Below are 22,290 nucleotides of genomic sequence, written 5' to 3' on the forward strand. Positions count from 1 at the left end.
CCAGGATATACCCTCATACCAAGTTTGATGTAAAACCACCTCACGGTTCTTGAGATATCGACAAAAACAAAACGGGACGGACGTACGGACGGACGGACGGACGGACGACTCGAAAACATAATGTCTCCGGCCACTTCGTTGGCGGAGGCATAAAAATACATTCGTGTACATGCGATGCTTGTCATGGAGTGGGACCATAGTCTGTGTGCCTACTACCCACCTCGACCTTGGACATCCATCCATTGTGGTAGAGAGCGGGGTACCCTCCCCATCCTGCCCATTGTCACCCCTCAATGTCTCCTATGAAGCGTTACTTCTTTATTCTTTTTTTTTCCCACTAACAAATAAGTCTGGTTGAAAACAAAGAAACATTCGCACACCATGTTTACATTTCCTATCATGATGCTTCCAGATTGTGTTTTCAGACACCAAGACGGCGTGAAGAAGAGAATAGAAAATACATCAATGTGCATGTGATGCTTGTCTGCAGCTCCATGTTGGAGTGGGAGTCTGTGTACCTACCATGCACCTCGACCTTAGGCATCCATTGTCACCTCCCTCAATGTCTCCAATGAAACGTTACTTCTTTGTTCTGTTTTTCCCCACTAACAAATAAGTGTGGCTTAAAGGTAGGGAATACCTTTTACAGACCTCCCAAAATGCAGCAAAACATTAAATATGAACCTCAGGAGACTTGTTTAGGCCACTGCTGAGAAATTTGGAAGTCAACAGTTATCTACAATTTGAATAATGCACAAAACTCAACTACTCAGTAGTTCTGTGTGTCAGCCACACTTAAGCCTTTTTGTTGCAGTCTTCTGTATTTTTTTATCTATAAACACAAATCTAAAAGTATAAGGGCTGATGTAATAACATATAGAGTGTGTGGCAAGAATGTATATAGAAATGTTTGTAAGTTTTGATGAACTTTCTTCACAAAATATACATGATGGACACACATGCAGTGCATGGGTCTGCAAAGGTAACCTAGTAATGTACTGGAATTTACGGTGAGCCCCGAAAAAAATTCAATTCAAAATCTAACGGTCAATAAAAATGTACTAAATGTTACCTTCCACTTTCAATACTTCTCTTCAACATACCACTGTATCTATACAACTCTTCATTTAAGGCATGCAAATGGGATTCCCTACCTTTAAAGGGGATGGCGAGTTACTGATCAGTGGGAATCAGTGGGAATGCTGGAGAAGGATTGTTCCAGAATTGTGGGATTCATTTAAGAGTACATTTTATATCTATTGTTGTGTGAAAATTATTTGCTTCAGAATGGTCTCATATTCAAGTAATGTCCAGTTTAATGTTTCCAGGCTAGCGTGCGTGGTCAGTGACGGGGCATTAATCTGCACATTACTTGAATATGAGACCGTTTTGAAGCAAATAATTTTCACACAACAGTAGATATATAATGTACTCTTAAATGAATCCCACAAGGATTGGAACAATCATCCCTCAGCATTCCCACTGATTCCCACTGATCGGTTACTATCCATCCCCCTTTAAAACAAAGAAGCATTCGCACGTAGGCCTACTGTTTACATTTCAGATTATGTAACATCAATTCCTAACCCCATCAATTTACACGTGCGTGTAGGCCTTGCTACTACGTGCGCTTCCAGTACCCCCCCCCCCCTTTTTTTTTTTCAGCTGCTTAACCCATCCACGTACGGGCCTCTGTGTAATCTGTAATTCCGTGCCTGCCTATAAGTCGGCAGTGAACTTGGGCGCGATCTTCCCTACGGCGCGATCTACACGCGAAGGGTATTCATACGTGTCATTGAAAAACTGCCTGTGTCATTCCCACTAGACAGGAGGGATGATGCATGTACACTTGTGGGAATGTGCACTTAGTTGACTCAGTACAGCACTATTCGTGTGAATTTTATGAAAAGAAATAATAAACTGTGAAGGAATTATGAAAAAAAATATGTTTCTGTGTATTTTATTCATAAATCCTCTTCATTTCAACCCATCTGTAATCACATCGTACCCACTTACAAATCGACGCGTCCATAACATCCTGGAGCCGCCTCCCAACCACCGAGATAGCTCTGGAACATTCCATTCAATGACGGGGGTTTTATTTTGCAATGTTATCAAATAACTCTCATGTAAGCAAATTCTTGCCATAGCTAATCTATTTTAGAATAAAATCGTAATCTATCTATGCTTAGATAACCTAATTCAAATTGGCAGAGACATAGAAAAATATTTGTTTTACAATCGTGATACGTTCAACTACTCATTTGTGCTGAAATCCGCATGTCTGCTCCACACATGTCTAATATCGCTATCGCTCAAACTTCGATCGCGGTGCCGGTGGCTTGTGTTTGTTTACAACATGTACTTGTGTGTGCATCTATATGGAGGAAGCATGGGGCTGAAAAAACAGCACCACGCGGTGAGGTAAAAAACAAATCGGACGTAAGAAGTCGTACATTCAAGAGCTAAACAGACAAATAGCGAAATCAAAGTCCACTGAAAAGGTCTTGACACTGTAATGTATGTTCCAAATTCATGTCTGGCTTCGTTTCGAGAGAATTTTCTACACTTGTGAAGGTTTTCTTTGCAAGAGATCAGGAGTGAGATCGGTGAAGTAGCTAAACGTGTACTCTATGTGACTGTTGCATGCATGCGTGCACGTGGCTGGGAGAGTGCGGCAAGAACGCTAGGAATGCACCACCAGCAGGTACGGTGGGCTGCACATTCTTGGGGCAAAATTAGACTTCATTGTTCAGCCCGTCTAGTATATATATTCATAATAATTCTAATTCTTCATGAAATCACGATAAAAATGCTTCATATATTCATAATACATTTTAGAAGCGTAATATGAAATATTTTGACTTTTTTTTTTGCAATCCAAAGAAAAAAAAATATTTTGAATAAAAAATTAATAATTAATAGTTCTTGACTCAAGTTTAAACTTCGTGCGTCTTCTTGCAGTTACCCCGCAGTTGCCCATGGATACGACGCATAAATAATCAGCTGTTTGCTGAGTTATTCCTACCCTACTGCCTCTGTTCAAATTGAGAGCGATTGTGATTTTATCGGTGGCATTTATAGTTTCATGACCTAATCCAATAAAACTAGACAAATTTAAACATCAAATGTTGTGACAGTTTTTGTCAGAATTCCCTATCACTTGTTGCCACGATAGTTTTCAGATTTCACTAGCTTCATTATCGAAGCTGGTCTGAGGCTGTTGGACATTTGAAAGAACTGCTTTGTAAGAAATCACCTTTTATTTATTATTTATTTTCACACACAAGAATTTTGATGACTTACATAATCTTTTAAAACTATTCTAATGTCAAAATATTTCATGATGGTATGTGTTCTGTCTTTACATGGCAAGATGGGATTTTTTTTTTCCTTCCATCCAGGGTCAAAGAAGGAAGTGACAGGAAGGAAACCAACACGATAGGGAGGAAATGAAAAGGATAGAATGAAACACCTGCTGAGCGGGCTCTTTTTTATTGATTTTTACAATGGTGAATGTAGTACATCAGAATTTAAGTACAGTTCTAAATAATTTATTATTTGAAAAATGAGCAAAGAAAATGGGATATCATCGAGTTCTAAATGAAAACTAAATTAGCATCGCCATTTAGATCTAATATTTACTAAAGAATAGCCTTGATGCAACCTTATTGTCAAGGTTTTGGTTGAGTTTCTTTAGAGAAACGAATTTTTGGAGCACTAACCCGAGTGAACAACCAAAAAGTTTAAAAAGAATGATGAAATGCAGGTCTCTAGACCACTCCTGTGCATGAGCGAGCAACAGCCCCCGTGGACAGTGTCACTCTCGTCCTTGGCCTAGGCTAGGCTACTCGTGTCGTTCTCGCCATCATCAACGTCATGGTCACACGAAATAAATTGCATCAAAAGGGTTCGTATATCATCACCAGAATCATTATGATCATCATAGCGTCATTATCATCTCAACCACAGCAAAACCCTGAATATAATTCCCACCATAGTTACTCCCAGCTCACAAAAACACATCAGCAAACGTACAGACATCGCAGACTTTGTAGCTAACTACGTTAGACTTTATAGATCAATGTTAGTTGTACACAAAATGAAACGGAGGTGGAAAACTAGTAATGAATACACGGAGATCATCAACGATGGCATTTTACTGTAGAAAAAATACACTGAACATCTTGCACCGCAAAAAATTTGAAGTAAAAAACTACGTTGAGGAAAACTAGGGTGAAAACCCGCTGCTTGGAAGACGAACGATGAAGACACTGTACGGTAAAAATGCACACGGAAACAAACGAGTGGGTACCATACAAAGTATGAATGTTCTCGCACACACGTAGATAATCTACATCGTGTTCAATCAAAAAACTCAACAAACACTCGAACAAAAACTCACCTCTAAATTGTTGCAAACGAGATAATCACTTCAAAAAATGGGGGGAAAACACTTGTGGTAGTACGATTGTACTCTAAGAATAACAGAGATAAGATGATACGAAAGCAAAAGAGAGAAAAAGAGAGAGAAATGGACAGGAAACCTGCAGAAGTTATGCCACACTCACCGGCACTTAAACGCAATTCGACACACACACGCACACAGGTAATCAGATATCGTCATGGACCCCCTTGAGGAGATCGATACCACGATACCACAAGCCAATCACAGACACAGAATCAGACCGAGTGACTCATTATGAAAAAAAAAAATCGTAAGGCTGTTGAATATTCATTAGCACAGTAGCCAATAACAGAGGCAGTCTCATGAAAACTGCCCCGTGTAAAAAATGAATGGCAAAAAAAGTGTGTCAGAAAGAGTGTGTCAGATGAAGTGGGTCAGGAAATGGCGTAACCCGATTTGGGTTATGGCACTCAAAATACATGTATAAAAAAATCATATAGAAATAAAAAGTAAAATCTCATACAACTATTAATCCACAAACTAAGGGACACTGAGTTTGTGAACTGATCAATCGCTCTTCAGGAGCGTACGTATAATACTCAGTAGTTGAACGTAAAATGTGTGCGTATGCCCCATTACGGTGCTTTAGATCTGCGACGCGGACGTTTGAGACGACGAGTGAGTGCGTTGGACGTTCCCCTCTCCAGTCTCTCCCGGCGTCGTGCTGAAAAGCAGTTTTATGCCCCAGTCACACAGTGCTTTACGATGGGTTACGTCCGCCGCGGATAGATACGGATGAGTGGACGTAGGGGGACGTAGCGTGGACGCAGGCATCCGCAGGGTCGTAGACGTAACTGTCCGTAACTAATCCGTAAAGAAACGCAAAATGACGGGGCCAAGCCTGCGAAATTTTGCAGAGGGACTCCACGGATGCAGACTTACGCAAGTAACCGTAACTAAACGTAACTTTCCGTAACATCCGTAGATTAGACGCAGACCATCCGCAAATAAGTTTACCTCCCGTCCATCGTAAGTATCCGAAATTAACCGCAAGTTAACGTATCACAACACTTACGACCGCTGACAATTGCGTCCTTGGGCGTTTTCCATTTTCCTCTCCCATGGGAATAGAGACTCATGGTAAACTACTAGTACACCACCCGTGTTGCTAAGCTGCAGCGCATTGTATCTGAAGGAATGCTGCAACTCAGTCGGAGCGGTGGAGTGGCACTTAGAACGGCTGCATTGTCAAATTATGAAATTTCTCCCGCAAAATAAAGTCATTTTAAGTGGCACCCATATTATACAGATGACATTGTTGACCCTTGGTGCTGAACTTATTTTTCTTGCACTCTCTGAATGTATGTTATTCGAAAAATGTCAATATTTTGGGTAGGGAATGGGGTTACAGCATATTATTTACTTTTCTGGCCGGGGAGGATGTGGGGCAGCGACAAACTATATAAAATAAAAACGACTGTATTTCTAAAATGTCTTAAAGGGAATGGCTAGTAACTGATCAGTGGGAATCAGTGGGAATGCTGGAGATGATTGTTCCAATCCTTGTGGGATTCATTTAAGAGTACATTAATTATATCTATTGTTGTGTGTAAATTATTTGCTTCAGAATGGTCTCATATTCAAATAATGTGCATGCCTGTACAATGTCGGGGCGATAGTTAACGGGCCTTTAACGATCACCCCGTCACTGTACAGGCATGCTAACCTGGAAACATTGAACTGCACATTACTTGAATATCAGGCCATTCTGAAGCAAATAATTTTCACACAACAAGAGATATGTACTCTATGAATCCCACAAGGATTGGAGCAATCGTCCCCCAGCATTCCCACTGATTCCCACTGATCAGGTACTAGCCATCCCCTTTAACCACTTTACACTCCATGGAATGTGTATTACATTTTTTATTTTATATTTTGGAAATGGAGGGGTGTTCTTAAGTCCAGATGTTTATTTTTTATATCTGGAAACTTATCAAGCCTTACGGTAACGCAGTAGGTCATGACTATCGATGCACAATTACAGCCATGACAGCTAAAGCAAAGCTTGTCTATTCCATGACTGTAATTTATTTGTTCCTACTCTATCGTTTAACTTATCGATCTATATTGCATTTTATTTATGGTATAATTATGCTATGTATACTGGACATTGATGATGTATATATTCATATTTGAATTGCACAAAATCAATTCAAACTTACAGTTCAAAATTTCATTTTTCCTCTATTGCTGTAAAGCAAATTAAAGGAATGCGAAAAAGTCTTCACAAGGTGTGCGTGACATAACTTCAGCTTTTCCCTAATGTACAATATACGACAGTCCGATATGTGATAACCTTGTTGTCATCATATACTAACCGAGCAGGGATCGTCAAAGAAAAAAAACATTTTCCATAATTATTCATAACAATCTGTAACTATGCGTAACTCTCCGCAAGTATTCAGAAGTATTCGGAAGTTTACGCAAGTCGAAAAAAACAACTAAGGTGTCAATTCGTAAGATTATCCGCAAGTGGACACAGGTGTCCGCATCTGATCGTATCTGTCCGTATCGCCTGCATTTTTTCCGTATTTTTTTTTTTGTAAAAAAAAATTCTTGTGACGGCAAGGGATCCGCAAGAGTTCGTAGGAAAAATGATTTTTTTTTTGAACGGAACTCCGGACGCAGAGCATTATGTAACTGGGGCCTTAGATTTACGCGGAGACGCAACCACTAATGTCAAAATCGCCCACTAATGTCAAAACAACCACTAATGTCATAACACGTGACGACAAACATGTCAAAACAACCACTAATGTCATAACGCGTCGACGACAAATGTCATAACAACCACTAATGTCATAACACGTCGACGACAAATGTCAAAACAACCACTAATGTCATAACACGTCGACGACAAATGTCAAAATCGGATCAACCACTAATGTCATAACACGTCGACGACAAATGTCAAAATTTCCATTTTTACAGCAAATGTCATAACACGTCGACGACAAATGTCAAAATTTCCATTTTTTCTGCAAAATGTCATGACGCGTCATAAGGGCGGATCGAGGAATTCCATAAAGGGGAGGCGCCTTTACAAAATCAAAGGATGGCGCGACCCTCGCCCCCCCTCCCCCATTTTCTTATTCTTATTTCTATTGTGTTGCCAAAATAAAGAGAGGGGCACTAAAGGGGGATGCGCCCCCTCTAAATCCGCGATTGCGTCAACCACAAATATCAATATTAGATTAACCACAATATTTAATGTCATAACACGCCGACCACAAATGTCATAACGCGACACAGGGCCGGATCCATGTATTCCGTAAAGGGGGGGGGGGGGGGGGGCTTTACATATTCAAAGGCTGGCGCGACCCCCTTTTCATATTTTTTGTTTCTGTTGGTTTAACCTAATATAGTGAGGGTGCACGAGAAGGGGAAGCCCCCCCCCCCCCCTTGATTCATCATTGCGTCAACCACATATGGAAAAACTCATTGCTTGCATTACAGGGGCGGATCCAGGAATTTTGCACAGGGGAGGCGTCTTTACAAAGTCAAAGGCTGGCGCGACCTTCCCCCTCCCCATTTTCTTCTTTTTATTATTGTTGTGTTGACGAAATAAAGAGAGGGGCTCTAAAGGGGGATGCGCCCCCTCTCAATCCACGATTGCGTCAACAACAAGTCAAAGTCAGGAATTAACCACAAATGGAATAACACGTCGACCACAAATGTCATAACGCGTCACAGGGGTGGATCCAGGAATTCCGTAAAGGGGGGGGGGGGGGGCGCCTTTACAAAATCAAAGGCTGGCGCGACACTCCCCCCCCCCCAATTTCTTATTTTTGTTTCTATTGTTTTAACCTAATAATTACCCCCTCCCATATTTTCTTCTTTCTATTTCTGTTGTGTTGACGAAATAAAGAGATTGGGCACTAATTGGGGATGCGCCTCCTCTCAATGGATGAAAAAGAGGGCGCTATGGACTGAGACACACGCGGCAATTTCGTTTGTCTCGCAAAAGTAACAAAATTTCACCAAATTGGGACGTCTACTTCATTCTTGTGGGCCTCACATTGTAACAAAACGACGAAGTTAGAAACATCGTCTGAGGATGGACCAACAAAAATCTGCTCGGCCGCAACGGTTAGCCGCTACAAAGGCAAAAAACTATGGTCCTTCTGTGAGAAAACCCGCAGCCCAGGTACGTGCAAACAGCCCGTCAAGTCCGAACCCGAAGGTCACTAAAACCCTGCGCCCATGACTCCGGCCGCTTCCTAGCGAGAGTCGTTGGAAGGCCAAACAGCCAGCGATGCAGAATCTGTTGAACTGGAGCCTGATGACGTCACAAATATGGCTGTCGCATCCAAGACGGTAACTAACCCAATGCACCAAGATCGAGGCGCCACTATGCCCGCCGATAAGAAAGCACTGGCCTCTGCACCTCCCAATGTGCAAACCCCTGGAAGCTTGGACGCATACTTCAAAGAAGCTACCAGCGGATTCCAAAAAATGATCCAAGACGCTGTCGACAAGTTCCTTGGGAAGTTGAGCGATCTTGAGGCCAACATTGAAGCTTCTATCCAATTTGAAAGCAAACGGGTCGATGATCTCGAAGTCAAACAAAAGGAAATGGAAGGTAGAATGAAAGCAATGGAAAAAGAAATTGCCGAGCTCCGCTCCGAAGTATTGAAGAACAAAGCGGAAACAAACAAAACCGAAAGAATATCTAGGAGGAATAACATCCGCATCGTGGGAATCCCTGAAACACCAAATGACCAGAGGGAAGACTGCGCCCAAATCGTCGAAGACATCCTACGGTCCAAATTCAACATGACTACAAAGGTGGAGCGAGCTCATCGTGATGGTCGCAAGGTGGAAGGTCGTCCCAGGCACATCTTGATAAAGTTTCTCTCATACAGAGAAAAAGTAGATGTCATCCGTCGTGCCAGGGAAATCCTTAGGCTGCGTTCACATAGAAGTATACTATTCGGGTATTCGGGGCTCGTTTTCGAGGGCACGCGAATAGCTTGAATCGAACGATAGGATTTCCTCACACCGGTTCACATAAGAGGGCACTATTCGAAAGTACCGAATAGCTGCGAATAGTATAGCAAAGTGGGAATCGAGCTTGTTCGATTTTCTTGCAGCGTATACCGTCTCTCGTTTATGAAATAATGACAATTTTGGTCTGGATTTGCCCTTTAGCAAAAATAAGCATGTAGACTGACATTCTGATGCAGTTTAGAAATTGTTAATAAGATTTGCTGGGATGTAGGAGAAAGAAATTCTCACTGCATGGGATGGTGAGTTTACGGTGCGGGTGATGGTGTATTCGGTGCCCGAATAGCGAATAGCGAACAGCGAATACCGAATACTTCTATGTGAACGCAGCCTAAAGGACGAGCGATATTTCATCATCGACGACTTGACGCAGACTGACCTGGAAGAAAAACAGAAATGGAAGAAACAAGTCCAAGAAATGTACAGCAAAGGTACCAAGCTGAGATTCTATGCCGGAAAATGGCGCCAAACCGGAGGCGCTCCCTTTAATTTCGAGTGAGTAGTCATCTCCTGTATACATTTCTTATAACTTCAACTGAAGTTTTGTGTACCCTACAGAGAAGATCAGTAACATTGGCCCAGTTGTACGTGATTATGATATGATAGATACTTATTGTCCTGCATGAGTAACTCAGAAATCATATTTTAGGTATACCTATTGCACTCAAAAATTCAATGATGTTGGTTTAGTTAAAATGTGCGCATTGGTTTTTTCATTAGGTATACCCATTGCGCTCAAAATTCAATGACGTTGGTTTGGATGAAATATGCGCACTGGTTTCCTCATAAAAACACACCGGTTTTTGCATGATTACAAACATTCCGGTTTTTCATTACACTAAAGTGAAGTGGTAGAAGAAAATTAATCCAAAGTTTACTAGAATTGCTGTCAACGTGCAGTGCCAAATGTATATCAAGATACTGTATTTTTCCATTTTTTTTTCGTTGTCAGCAAAATACAGATTGAAATATAAGTTGAAATGAAATGTAATGTCGTTGATTTTTTTTTTTTTTTTGCTTTTCTTGGCCCACGTGCCTTCAATGTTGGTCACTGGGATGTCTCTAATCTTTATGTGTTAATATAAAGTTCTGGTCTAAATTTCAGTATACAAGAGGTACATATATAAGTTATCAATACAACATAGACATTCTATCCATTTTCTGAATATGGTGTAACTACATGAATTATCCTGGACGTATGCTTCATCCTATTTTTGGGGGTGACTTATTCTTTTTAATACAATAATGATAGGTCCTTAAAATCTTCTCTTATTATTTTTCTCTCTCCTAATCGAAATATTTTTTGATTAATTGGTATTCCATTTCAGCTGATGTTTTGAAAATCGAGGTATGCTCCCAATTCCCCAACCTTTTAGCAGTTAACGTAGGCAAGATTTCATTATCATTAAATGCAACACGCTTATGCATTCTATGCAGGTTGTATAGTTGCCCAGGATGAATTGTACAGTCTGTTCTTTTTGTTCAGGATGGCATCTGCAAATGGTGCCATCCGAACTGAATACAGTATCAGCCGAGTATCATATTTTTCTCCACTCACGCAGTGGACCGGCTGCACAGTGTATTTCACCAAGTGTGACTTGCTCAAATTTGGTGTGTGTCTTGAACCAGCTGCACAGTGTATTACAACCCTTTAGCAGTTAACGTATATGCGCAAGCTACATTTCACTATACTGCAACACGCTTAAGCATTCTATGCAGGTTGTATAGTTGTTTTGATACAGTTATAACAAGTTTAAATATAAAATAAAGATGTTTTCGGGTTTTGTTTTTTCTTTCTTTCTGGATCGAAATGTATATATATATATATATAATAATAATAATAATAATTTAATCAATTGGTATCCCAATTCAGAACCTCAACAGCTGATGTTTTGAAAATCGAGGTACACTTGTATTAGTATGCTCCCAAATTACCCAACCTTTTAGCAGTCAAAGTACGCAAGCTATGCACACTTCATTATCATTAATGCAAAACGCTTAAGCATTTTATGCAGGCTGTTTAGTTAACTAGGGTGAATTGTACAGTCTGTTTTTTCTATTCAGAATGGCATCTGCAAACGGGTGCCATCTGAACTGAATACAGTATCAGCCGAGTGTTATATTCTTCTCCACTCATGCAGTGGACCGGCTGCACAGTGTATTCATAATATGTTAACCTGTATTTTGTTTGAATTTGGTGTGTGCCTTGTTCGCTATAGAGTTTTCCTTGGCAACCGTGTACTTGCACCATTATAGTGACGGTTGGCGGTCCCAGGGTGTTGGTCTTCTTGGGGCATAGGGATGGGGTGATTTTTTGCTCCGCAGTTATGGAACAGGAAAAATCCGTACAGAATGATAAAAACGGTTTATTCATATAGATGTTCCTTGTGAACAAGCCCATTGCTGGTTCTTTCCAAACTGATTCCTCGGGCAAGGATTCCCTTACGCTGTAGCTGCTTGAGATCTGTACCCTTCAGGCATGGTGGTTGTCAGATCAATTTATTGTAATCTAGAGCCTGCACGGGGTAATGGTTCATTGTAATTAAATTTATGTTTATATCATAATGTATGTGATAAATATATTGATATGATTGTCGGAATTTTATTGCGATTAGATCCAGCACGGGATATGGTCAGTGACAACCAAATCCACGTCTATAGCATTTTCCATGTGAGAGATATTTGTCATGATTCTCGATATTTATTAAACCTAACTGCAATTAATGTTTTTGTTGTTGTTGATAAATACCCTTTATGATATAATAATGATAAGTTTAAAAATATGTTTTGTCTGTTTGGGTTTTTTTATATCTTTTGGTTGAAATATTTTTTCTGATTAATTGACATCCTATGATTTCAGAACTCCAACAACTGATGTCTTAAAAATTGAGGTATACTCCCAAATTACTCAACTTTTTAGCAGTAAACGTACGTAAGCTACATTCCCTTATCATTAATGCAACACGCTTAAGCATTTGATGCAGATTGTGTATGGTCACCCAGGGTGAATCGTAAAGTCTGTTCTTTTTTTTATTTTTTTTTTTTGTTCAGGAAGGCATCTGCAAACGGGTGCCATCTGAACTGAATTCAGTATCAGCCGAATGCTATATTCTTCTCCACTCACGCAGTGGACCGGCTGCACAGTGTATTACAATACAATAGGCCCTATATGTTAACCTGCATTTTATTCGAATTTGGCGTGTGCCTTGCGCTTTAGAGTTGCCCGTGGCAACCGTGTACCTGCCCTATGTAGTAACTGTTGGCGGTCCCAGCGTGTGGATCTTGTTGGGGCATGGGGACGGGGTGATCTTTTGCTCTGCAGCTATGGGAGAAGAGAAATCCGTAAAATAATGAATGATATATTTATTATAAATGGTTGTTTGTTTGTTTGTTTGGTTTATTTCTGCATTTTCTTTCTCCGAATACAATTGCAAATGAAAACAAAATGATACAGATACATACAAATCAATACAAAAAAAAAATCATTTGCGTAACAACATTCAGTCTGAAGTGGCATAATTATGAATCAAAATAACATATTAAGGCTTACTGTATCTAATAACAAAGGAGAAATCAATACAGGGGACCGTCATCATAAGCAGAGCTTGACGTGGATGAGGCCCTATCTGAATATGTGATACCAATGTAATACAACACCAATTATATATGTACTCATAAAACTCTTAATCTTAATACACAAAACACATTTTGCTACAGAAAAAAAAACAGAAAAGAAAAATAGTGACTTGGCGCTTTAGAACAAGAAAAAAAAAACAGCACGCAGCACCATTGACTGCTGCATGGTATAGTAGACAATAAAAGTGTAGGTGTGTGCGAGTGACAGTGCGTCGTGTGTGCAGGTGACAGTGCAAGAGAGAATAAAGGCTGTAGCATGCCTTACCCCCTATTTTGGGGGTAAGGTATACGCTTTAATGAATGTATGCAATATCATTATCAAAGAAAGGAAAGGAACGGGAGGGAATGAAAAAAAATCACTTTGCATGGATCAGGGCTTACTGAGACTTCAGAAAAAAAGAAGAAAAAGTACATTGATCAAAAACTACTAACTGGAGACATATTTCAATAATAAATACTTTTTTAAATGAGCTTTAAAGGAAAACAGTGAAGTACACTGCTTTAATTGATCAGGTAGGTTATTCCAGACATCGGGACCGTAATGTCTAATTGATTTCTGAGCTAAAACAGTTTTGGGGTTTACAAGGTGAAAATCTGTCGAACGGCGAGTTGGATATGTGTGTATATTCGAATTTAAGTGAAAAATATTATGAAATAAAGAGGGAAGTTGATTTGTTGCATACTTGTACATAAATATACCTGTTTGTAAAATGTGGATGTCCTGAAGCTTCAAAGTATGCAAACGATGAAATAAAGGATCTGTATGAGATAAATATGTGGAATTAGTAATAATACGAATAGCACGCTTTTGGAGTAAATACAATGAATTCAGTTTAGTAATACTACAATTTCCCCATACAATATTTGAATACAATATATGAGGCAAAATTAAAGAATTATATAAAATAATCAGGGATCGTTCTGATAAGAGATCTTTCAACTTCCAGAGTACACCAATATTTCTTGATAGGGTCCTTTGTAAACAGGATATATGTTCGTTCCATGTTAAATGAGAATCGATTGTAATGCCTAAAAATCTAATAACCTGTTTCTCGCAAAGAGAAAACCCATCAATTGATATGTTGACATTAAGATCCTGTGAGTAGGGTTTTCTAAAATAAACAAAATTTGTCTTATTAACATTCAAAGATAACTTGTTTGATTTAAACCAATTCAATATATTCAATAATTCAGTGTTCAAACGATTAACAAGTGTCCCTATATCATAATCTGATGTAATAATGGATGTATCATCAGCAAAAAGTATAAAATTCAAAGATGGAGAAGAACCTATAATATCATTTATATAAATGTTAAACAACAGAGGCCCTAAAATGGAGCCTTGAGGTACCCCACATTTAATATCAAGTTTGTGTGATTCATAAGACTGAAAACTAACATACTGTTGACGGTTTTGCAAATAATTTATAAACCAGAGCAGAGCGTGACCTCGTATACCATACGTATTAAGTTTATGTATCAATACTTCATGGTCGATGGTGTCGAATGCTTTCGACAAATCCATGTATATACCTATAACATGCTTTTTATCAGCAAAAGCTTCAATCATTTTATCACACATGTGAGCGATTGCATAGTCAGTAGAATATCCACTTCTAAATCCAAATTGATTGGGTATCAATAAATTATTGGTTTGTAAAAACTGATATAACCTTTTATACACAATTTTTTCAAGAACTTTGGATATACTTGGTAATAATGAAATTGGTCTATAATTACTCATTAATTTAAAGTCATCTTTTTTATGAATGGGAATAACTTTTGCAAGTTTGAATGAGTTCGGAAAAATGCCTGTTGAAAGATACATATTAAATACGTGAGTTAGAGGGCTTGTAATGTAAAAGATTATTTGTTTCAATAAATGAACACTAAGACCATCATGCCCACTCAATTTAGTTGTTTTCAGATTCTGAACAATATTGATTATTTCATGGTCATTGGTAGGCGTGAGAAATAATGAATTTTCACAAGAATTGGGTAAATAATCAGTAAAATGTGTATTACATGAATTCATATTAGATGCTAAACTAGGACCAATATTTATAAAATAATCATTAAATGAATTGGCAATTGTGGTAAAATCAGTAATTTCCTCATTGTCAATGATGATAGAGTTGGTAGTTTCTTTTACCGTCTTTCCCATAAGAGCATTGACAGTTTTCCACAATGAAAAAAGATTATCCTTATTTTTTTCTATATTAGTTGAATAATACAATTTTCGGGACAATCTTATTACTGATGTTAATTGATTTCTATATTTCCGGTATTTCATAAATGAGTTATTACTTTGATTCTTTATTGCTTGCTTATATAACTTATTACGGGTTGATATAGACCGCATAATACCTTTGGTAATCCAGGGTTGTCTATTTTTCTTTAAAGGTTTCCGTTTAACCAAAGGAATATTCCTCTGATAATAATACAATAATCTGCTGATAAATTTTTCATAAGCAGTATCAGCATTGCTTTCATCAAATACATCGTCCCATTCTTCCTGCGCTAAATCAAATATCAAAGAATTTATATTACTTTCTGTTTCCTTATAATACATTTGAGATTTTTTATTTTCAAAATATTGTTTTATTTTCAAAGAACTATTGTTGATGGTAAAAACAGGTAAATGATCGGATATATCATAATAAAATATACCATTTGTGAATTCTGTGTTTATTACATTTGAAAATATATTATCAATAAGAGTTTTTGATGTACTAGAAATTCTTGTTGGGTTGTTGATATGTGGTTGAAATGAGAAAGTTGCTAATAAACTTAGCAACTGCATTGTATGATTATCAGAATTATTTAAAAGATCAATATTAAAATCTCCCATTATAAAAGTGTCTTTCTTTTCCTGAGAAATAATACTCAGAATTTGATCAAAACTTTCTAGAAAACAATCAATGTTATTTCTTGGGGACCTATATATATTACCTATTATTATATTTTTTGCTTTACTGTTCACAATTTCAACAAAAATATCTTCCGTACCCTCGATATGTAAGTCATGCCTGACTTTTATATCAATGTTATTTCTAATGTAGAAAGCAACCCCACCTCCCTTGCCTAAGTAACGATCAGAACGATACATTCGATAATGCTCTAAATTAAACATTGGTGGTGAATTTGTATTAAGCCAAGTTTCTGATATGCCAATTATACTAAATTGAAAATTTTGTAAAGAGGAAAGAAATGATTCTATGGAATCAAAATTCTTATTTAAACTTCTGGCATTGATGTGAAGAAGACTAAACAAATCCAAAAATGATTGAAATTTATTTTGTTTTATGAGTGCATTAAACTCGGCAGTTGTGTAATAAGTACTTTCGGAGTCATTCAAACTTTGACCATCAAAGATCATACCATGAGGGATCATTGTCGGTGTGGGGGTATGAGTAGAAATTGAAGGGTTGTGGGAAGAGGTTTGAGTGCAAGTGCAGGTGTCTGTGTGTGCATGTGCGCTGAGCGTGCGTGCGTGTGCATTCATCTTGAGTGTATGTGATAAAGAGTGAAGCGTCTAAATTATTTACTTGAAACTAGAGTAACCGTATACAGAACTAGAAAAATATACAATGTCTGGAATATGCGGGAAGAATTAATGGGTAAAAAAAAACCTACAACAGTATTTGGCAGTCTGCCAGGGGTACCAAAATGGGTAATTATATACAGCAAATATTATCTAAATAATCACTTTTTATATATTTACGAGAAAAAAAAAAACAAAGTGATTGCGAAGAGAATCACGATACATACGAGTCTCATTGAACCCAGAGTGATTGAGCAAGAAGATGACAGGAGCAGTGACATTGGTGTATTGATCAAAATTTAAAAAAAAAAAATCCAGCTGGTATAACAATCTCAGCTCTGGAGAGGTACAAAAAAAAATGGAATTTAGCAGTAAATAGCCTTGTGTGAAGTACTGAAATTATTGTGAGCTATTACGAAACCAAAGGAGCTGACAGTATACAACTTAATACGGTTAATGAACTTAGAGAAACTTGGTGGGCTTAAAGTCATTGGACAAGGGTCGTCGTACTGGACTAAAATTCCCGTGCATATTTTTTATTATCTTTCAAAAAAAAAAATCAAATTTATGGCAGTTAAACCAAATCGGTGTTTGCAGCACCAGGGATAAAATAAACGCACTGACATATTCATGCAGAAACATGCTGTCTTTAAACACTGTGAAAGTGCTAGTTGTTTCATTACCCTCTTTTAATAGAGGGTCACACACACAAAAAAAGAAATGGAACAGAACCTGGCTGCACATACAGATGTATATTCGTATATAATGTGGAATGACGATCGAGTTGTCGCCTCAGGATTGGAATATTGCTATGTGGCATTGAACAACGTACTGAGTTGAATTCTCCAGGAAAACCCGGAAGACCAAGAGTCATTAACCGTAGGCTGGAAAATAATATAACACCTGACATGTTCGCATTACTTTGTGGTTCAACATTTGGCTAAATGGATGTTTGTGAATAGGTCTACCAGGATGGAATAGAATAGTAAGACACTCTCGTTCAAATGTCTTGACAATCTGAGCCTGGATAAACTTAATTGTAATGGAATTATAATGATTGATACGAAATAGGGACAGCCACAATGGGCAGTGCATACTGTGAAAATCCGAGTTGTCTCAATACTTTGTCATTTAGAGGGGCTCACGAGAACAATGAAACCATGCCGCATGCACTGGCGGGCGGTTTTGTGCAAAATGGGAATGACAAACGAGTTCTTGTCTGATGAATTGAAATAATAGAAGTATAGATGACTCAGTTAGTTGAATGCAAAACCTGGTCGAGCCAGTCATTGACCGTGGGCCAATAATAGAAGTACACACAGTATCTTGTCGGTCAGTGAAAAAAAAAAAAAATCTCTCAGATTAAATTCAGTTTATCTAAATAGATGTTTACCAAATACCATAGATGGAACAGAACACTGAACATTCTAACTGATGCATACTGTATCCAAGTCTTAAACATCTTGTCTTCACACGTTGTAAAGGCACTAGTTGTTTCATTACACTCTCTTTAAAGGGACACATAAAAGAAGTGGAATGGAACCTGGCTACACATAACATCGTATATAATGTGGAATGACGATCGAGTTGTCGCCTTAGGATCGGAATGTTGCTAGTTGGCATTAAACAACGTACTGAGTTGAATTCTCCTGGAAAACGTGGAGGACCGAGAGTCATTAACCGCGGGCCAGAAAAAAGATAATATAACACCTGACATGTTCACATTACTTTGTGGTTCAACATTTGGCTAAATGGATGTTTGTAAATACCAAGATGGAATAGAACACTAAGACACTCTCTTGACAATCTGAGCCTGCATGGATAAACTTAATTGTAATGGAATTATAATGATTGATACGAAATAGGGACAGCCACAATGGGAGGTGCATACTGTGAAAACCCGAATTGTCTCAATACTTTGTCATTTAGAAGGGCTCATGAGAAGAATGAAACCTTGCCGCATGTATTGGCAGGCGGTTTCGTGTATAATGGGGAATGACAATCGAGTTTTTATCTGATGAATCGAAATAATAGAAGTAGATGACTTTCTGAGTTGAATGTACCTGCAAAGCCTGATCGAGCCAGTCCATTAATCGTGGGCTAATAATAGAAGAACACACAGCATCTTGTCGTTCAGTGAAAAAAATTCTGTCAGATTAAATGCAATTTGTCTAAATAGATGTTTACCAAATACCAAAGATGAAACGGAACACTGAACATTCTAAGTGATGCATACTGTATCTAAGTTTCAAACATCTTGTCTTCATACGTTGTAAAGGCATTAGTTGTTTCATTGCACTCTCTTAATAGAGGGACACATAAAAGAAGTGGAACAGAACCTGGCTATACACATAACTTCGTATATAATGTGGAATGACGATCAAGTTGTCGCCTTAGGGTCGGAATGTTGCTATGTGGCATTAAACAACATCACTGAGCTGAATTCTCCAGTAAAAATCTGGAAGACCAAGAGTCATTAACCGTAGGCTAGGACAAAATATAATATAACACCTGACGTGTTCACATTACTTTGTCATTCAATATTTGGCTAATAGGATGTTTGTAAATACCAGGATGGAATAGAACACTAAAACACTCTCGTCCAAACGTCTTGACAATCTGAGCCTGGATGAACTTAATTGTAATGGAAGTATACTGATTGATACGAAATAGGGACAGCCACAATGGGCAGTGCATACTGTGAAAATCCGAGTTGTCTCAATACTCTGTCATTTAGAGGGGGTTACGTAAGAAAAATGAAACTTTGCCGTATGCAATGGCAAGCGGTTTCGTGTATTATGCGGAAAGACAAACAAATTTGCGTCTGATGAAATTAAATAATAACAGCAGATAACTTATTGAGTTGAATGTACCTGCAAAATCTGGTTGAGCTAGTCATTGACCGTGGGCCAGAATAAAGTAGAATATAAATCAACAACCTTGTAGATTAGATGATCCTGCCAAACTTGGTGGACCCAACGTCATTAACCTTTGGCCAAGATTAAGATCAAAATACATAGAATATTCAAAAACACATTTTCAATTTTATTCATTACTCTATATCAGATTAGGTTGAATGTGTTATGTATGCAGATGTTAAAGTTGAAACAGAGTACTGAAAAACTGTCAGACGTTCATTCATTACGAATCAATATTTATACAGATACCAGGGATTGGAGCAGTCAGTCGTATATTCTGAGAATCTTCCAATTTTTGGTGCGCAAAAGGGCAATACCGACAAAAATAATAACAAATTCTTTATATATCTTTCAAGTAGTTGGATACATAGAAAGGAAATGGATCTTGATTATATGTGCCTTTGTGACTGCTGCTTAAAACCAGCAAAACAAGTTATCACCTATTGAAACCGCACTGTAACTGTAAACTGGACCCAGAGTCACTGTTCATGGGTCAATATTACAACTCGTGATGTGAAATCAATTCACTCTTCTACAGTGGATTTTTTTTTCCTGATCTATTAGATAACTTTTAATCAAAGAGACAATGATTGGTTTCAAAATTAGCAGATACTCAGAATAAACTGAACCATATAAAACAGCGTAGAAATGTTATTCAACAAAAAAATTACTTTATGAAATCAATATAACATATTATTTCAAAATTTCCAATCTATCAAAACATTTAAAGAAAAAAGAAATATTTAGATTTTGCAAAATAATAGCTTCATAAATTATCCTAATCATAAATTTCCCCTTACCACTCGTTTCGTCATAATGCGTACAATATTAAAGTGATCTTCTTACAGCATAAGGTAAGTATCTGATTTTTGAAGTCATACCCCGAGTAAAATCATACCCCGAATAAAGAAGTAAATTACAGTAATCGACCGAAGAAGTCAATATAGTGATGGTATCATCGTTTTCAGGGAAGAATTTTGGAGCATAAGGTAAGTAGTACAGCTTTGAACTCATAAAAAATAACCCAAAAATGTTGTGATTACAGAAATGGACCATATACCATATGAATCGACGTGATATTGGTAATGTCACATTTCTCACAGAAATTTGCAGCACGGGGTAAGTATCACGATTCTGGTATTCTCAACTCATTAAATAATGACCAATTTATTTTTAACATAATATCTTGTTGTTATTGTCAAATATAAACATATACATTTGTCTGTAAGGATCAAACGGAGGATTTGCTCCGGGTTTCAATCAGCATCGAATGCACAATCTTTCTGAATAATTTTCACACTGAACTCATGTATGTGGTCATTTGAGATTAATAAACTGATATCTACATTCTTGTTATCATTATTAAACATGCATGATTGTGATGACTTACTTAATCTTTGTAGTTTTTCCATTCGTTAATGCCCTTGTCTTTGTGCTGAAGGATCACGTCAGTTCCTCTAACGATGATTCTGGTGGACTTATTTTTCTCCTTTCTCAGTGAGTAGGCTATCGCATAAGGTAAGTAGTACAGCTTTGAACTCATAAAAAATGACCCAAAAATTCTGTGATTACAGAAATGGACCATATACCATATGAATCGACATGATATTGGTAATGTCGCATTTCTCACAGAAATTTGCAGCACGGGGTAAGTATCACGATTCTGGTATTCTCAACTCATTAAATAATGACCAATTTATTTTTAACATAATATCTTGTTGTTATCGTCAAATATAAACATATACATTTGTCTGTAAGGATCAAACGGAGGATTTGCTCCGGGTTTCAATCAGCATCGAATGCACAATCTTTCTGAATAATTTTCACACTGAACTCATGTATGTGGTCATTTGAGATTAATAAACTGATATCTACATTCTTGTTATCATTATTAAACATGCATGACTGTGATGACTTACTTAATCTTTGTAGTTTTTCCATTCGTTAGTGCCCTTGTCTTTGTGCTGAAGGATCACGTCAGTTCCTCTAACGATGATTCTGGTGGACTTATTTTTCTCCTTTCTCAGTGAGTAGGCTATCGCTGACAGCTTTCCTCGCTGGGCTTTCATACCGGGGGGTAGGTCTGTGCGTACCGAGATCCTTGTCCCGGCGGCGCCACCGTTGGTCACGTGATCAGGCACTCGCGGCTTTCTCTCGAAGGCTTCAAGGATCCGCTGCCGGTCCTTCATGATGGCAAATTTCGCTATTATCGGGTCGGGGCCAGGGTCCCGTGCTGCTGCGCCGGCCGGTGGTTTCCTGGGGAGCCTGTGGGCATTGACGATGAGGATTTTGTCAGCTTCTTCTTTTGGGATGCCGAGATCGATGAAGATGCTGTGGAGTTTGGAGTTTACGTTCTCGTCTTTTTGTTGCTCAATCCCGTAGAAGAGCAAGTTACTCTTTCTTTGATACAGCTCCATTAGAATGAGTTTCTTTTCGAGAGCTTCGATGTCAGCTTGGTGTTGCTGTTTTAGGTTCGGGATTTGCACTTGCTCGATTTGCCTGGTGCGTTCAGTCGTGTCTGTCAACGATGCCTCAAATTCGTCTAATTTGCGATTTATTGCTTTGGTTTCGTCACCCAGATTATCCAGTTTCCGAGACAGCAAGTTGGAAAGTGAGAGTATCTCTGCTTTTAGCTCGCTGAGAGTAGTTTGTTCGTGGCTGGGCTCATGGGCGGGTAGTGGGGCTGCCTGTGGTGCTGCTTGTGGTGCTGCTTT

General features: G+C 38.2%; 1 protein-coding gene across 1 annotated transcript; it reads left to right on the forward strand.

The window, feature by feature from the left end:
* The first annotated feature begins 8,767 nt into the window (after positions 1 to 8,767).
* On the forward strand, positions 8,768 to 9,977 carry LOC139717647 (uncharacterized). Its single transcript, XM_071629153.1, has 2 exons — positions 8,768 to 9,378; positions 9,809 to 9,977. Exons 1-2 carry the CDS (start codon positions 8,768 to 8,770, stop codon positions 9,975 to 9,977), a joined length of 780 nt encoding a protein of 259 aa, XP_071485254.1.
* Positions 9,978 to 22,290: the final 12,313 nt, after the last annotated feature.

The sequence above is a fragment of the Diadema antillarum genome, unplaced genomic scaffold (assembly GCF_040938485.1).
Source record: "Diadema antillarum isolate AM-2024a unplaced genomic scaffold, OU_Dant_1.0 scf00000079, whole genome shotgun sequence".
Classification (NCBI taxonomy): domain Eukaryota; kingdom Metazoa; phylum Echinodermata; class Echinoidea; order Diadematoida; family Diadematidae; genus Diadema; species Diadema antillarum.

Bases quoted from the DNA above. Each gene is read 5' to 3' on its own strand.
- LOC139717647 (XM_071629153.1), top strand. From the start codon at position 8,768: ATGGCTGTCGCATCCAAGACGGTAACTAACCCAATGCACCAAGATCGA. The intron at 9,379-9,808 runs GCTGCGTTCACA...ATGTGAACGCAG, and splicing joins CGTGCCAGGGAAATCCTTAG to CCTAAAGGACGAGCGATATT.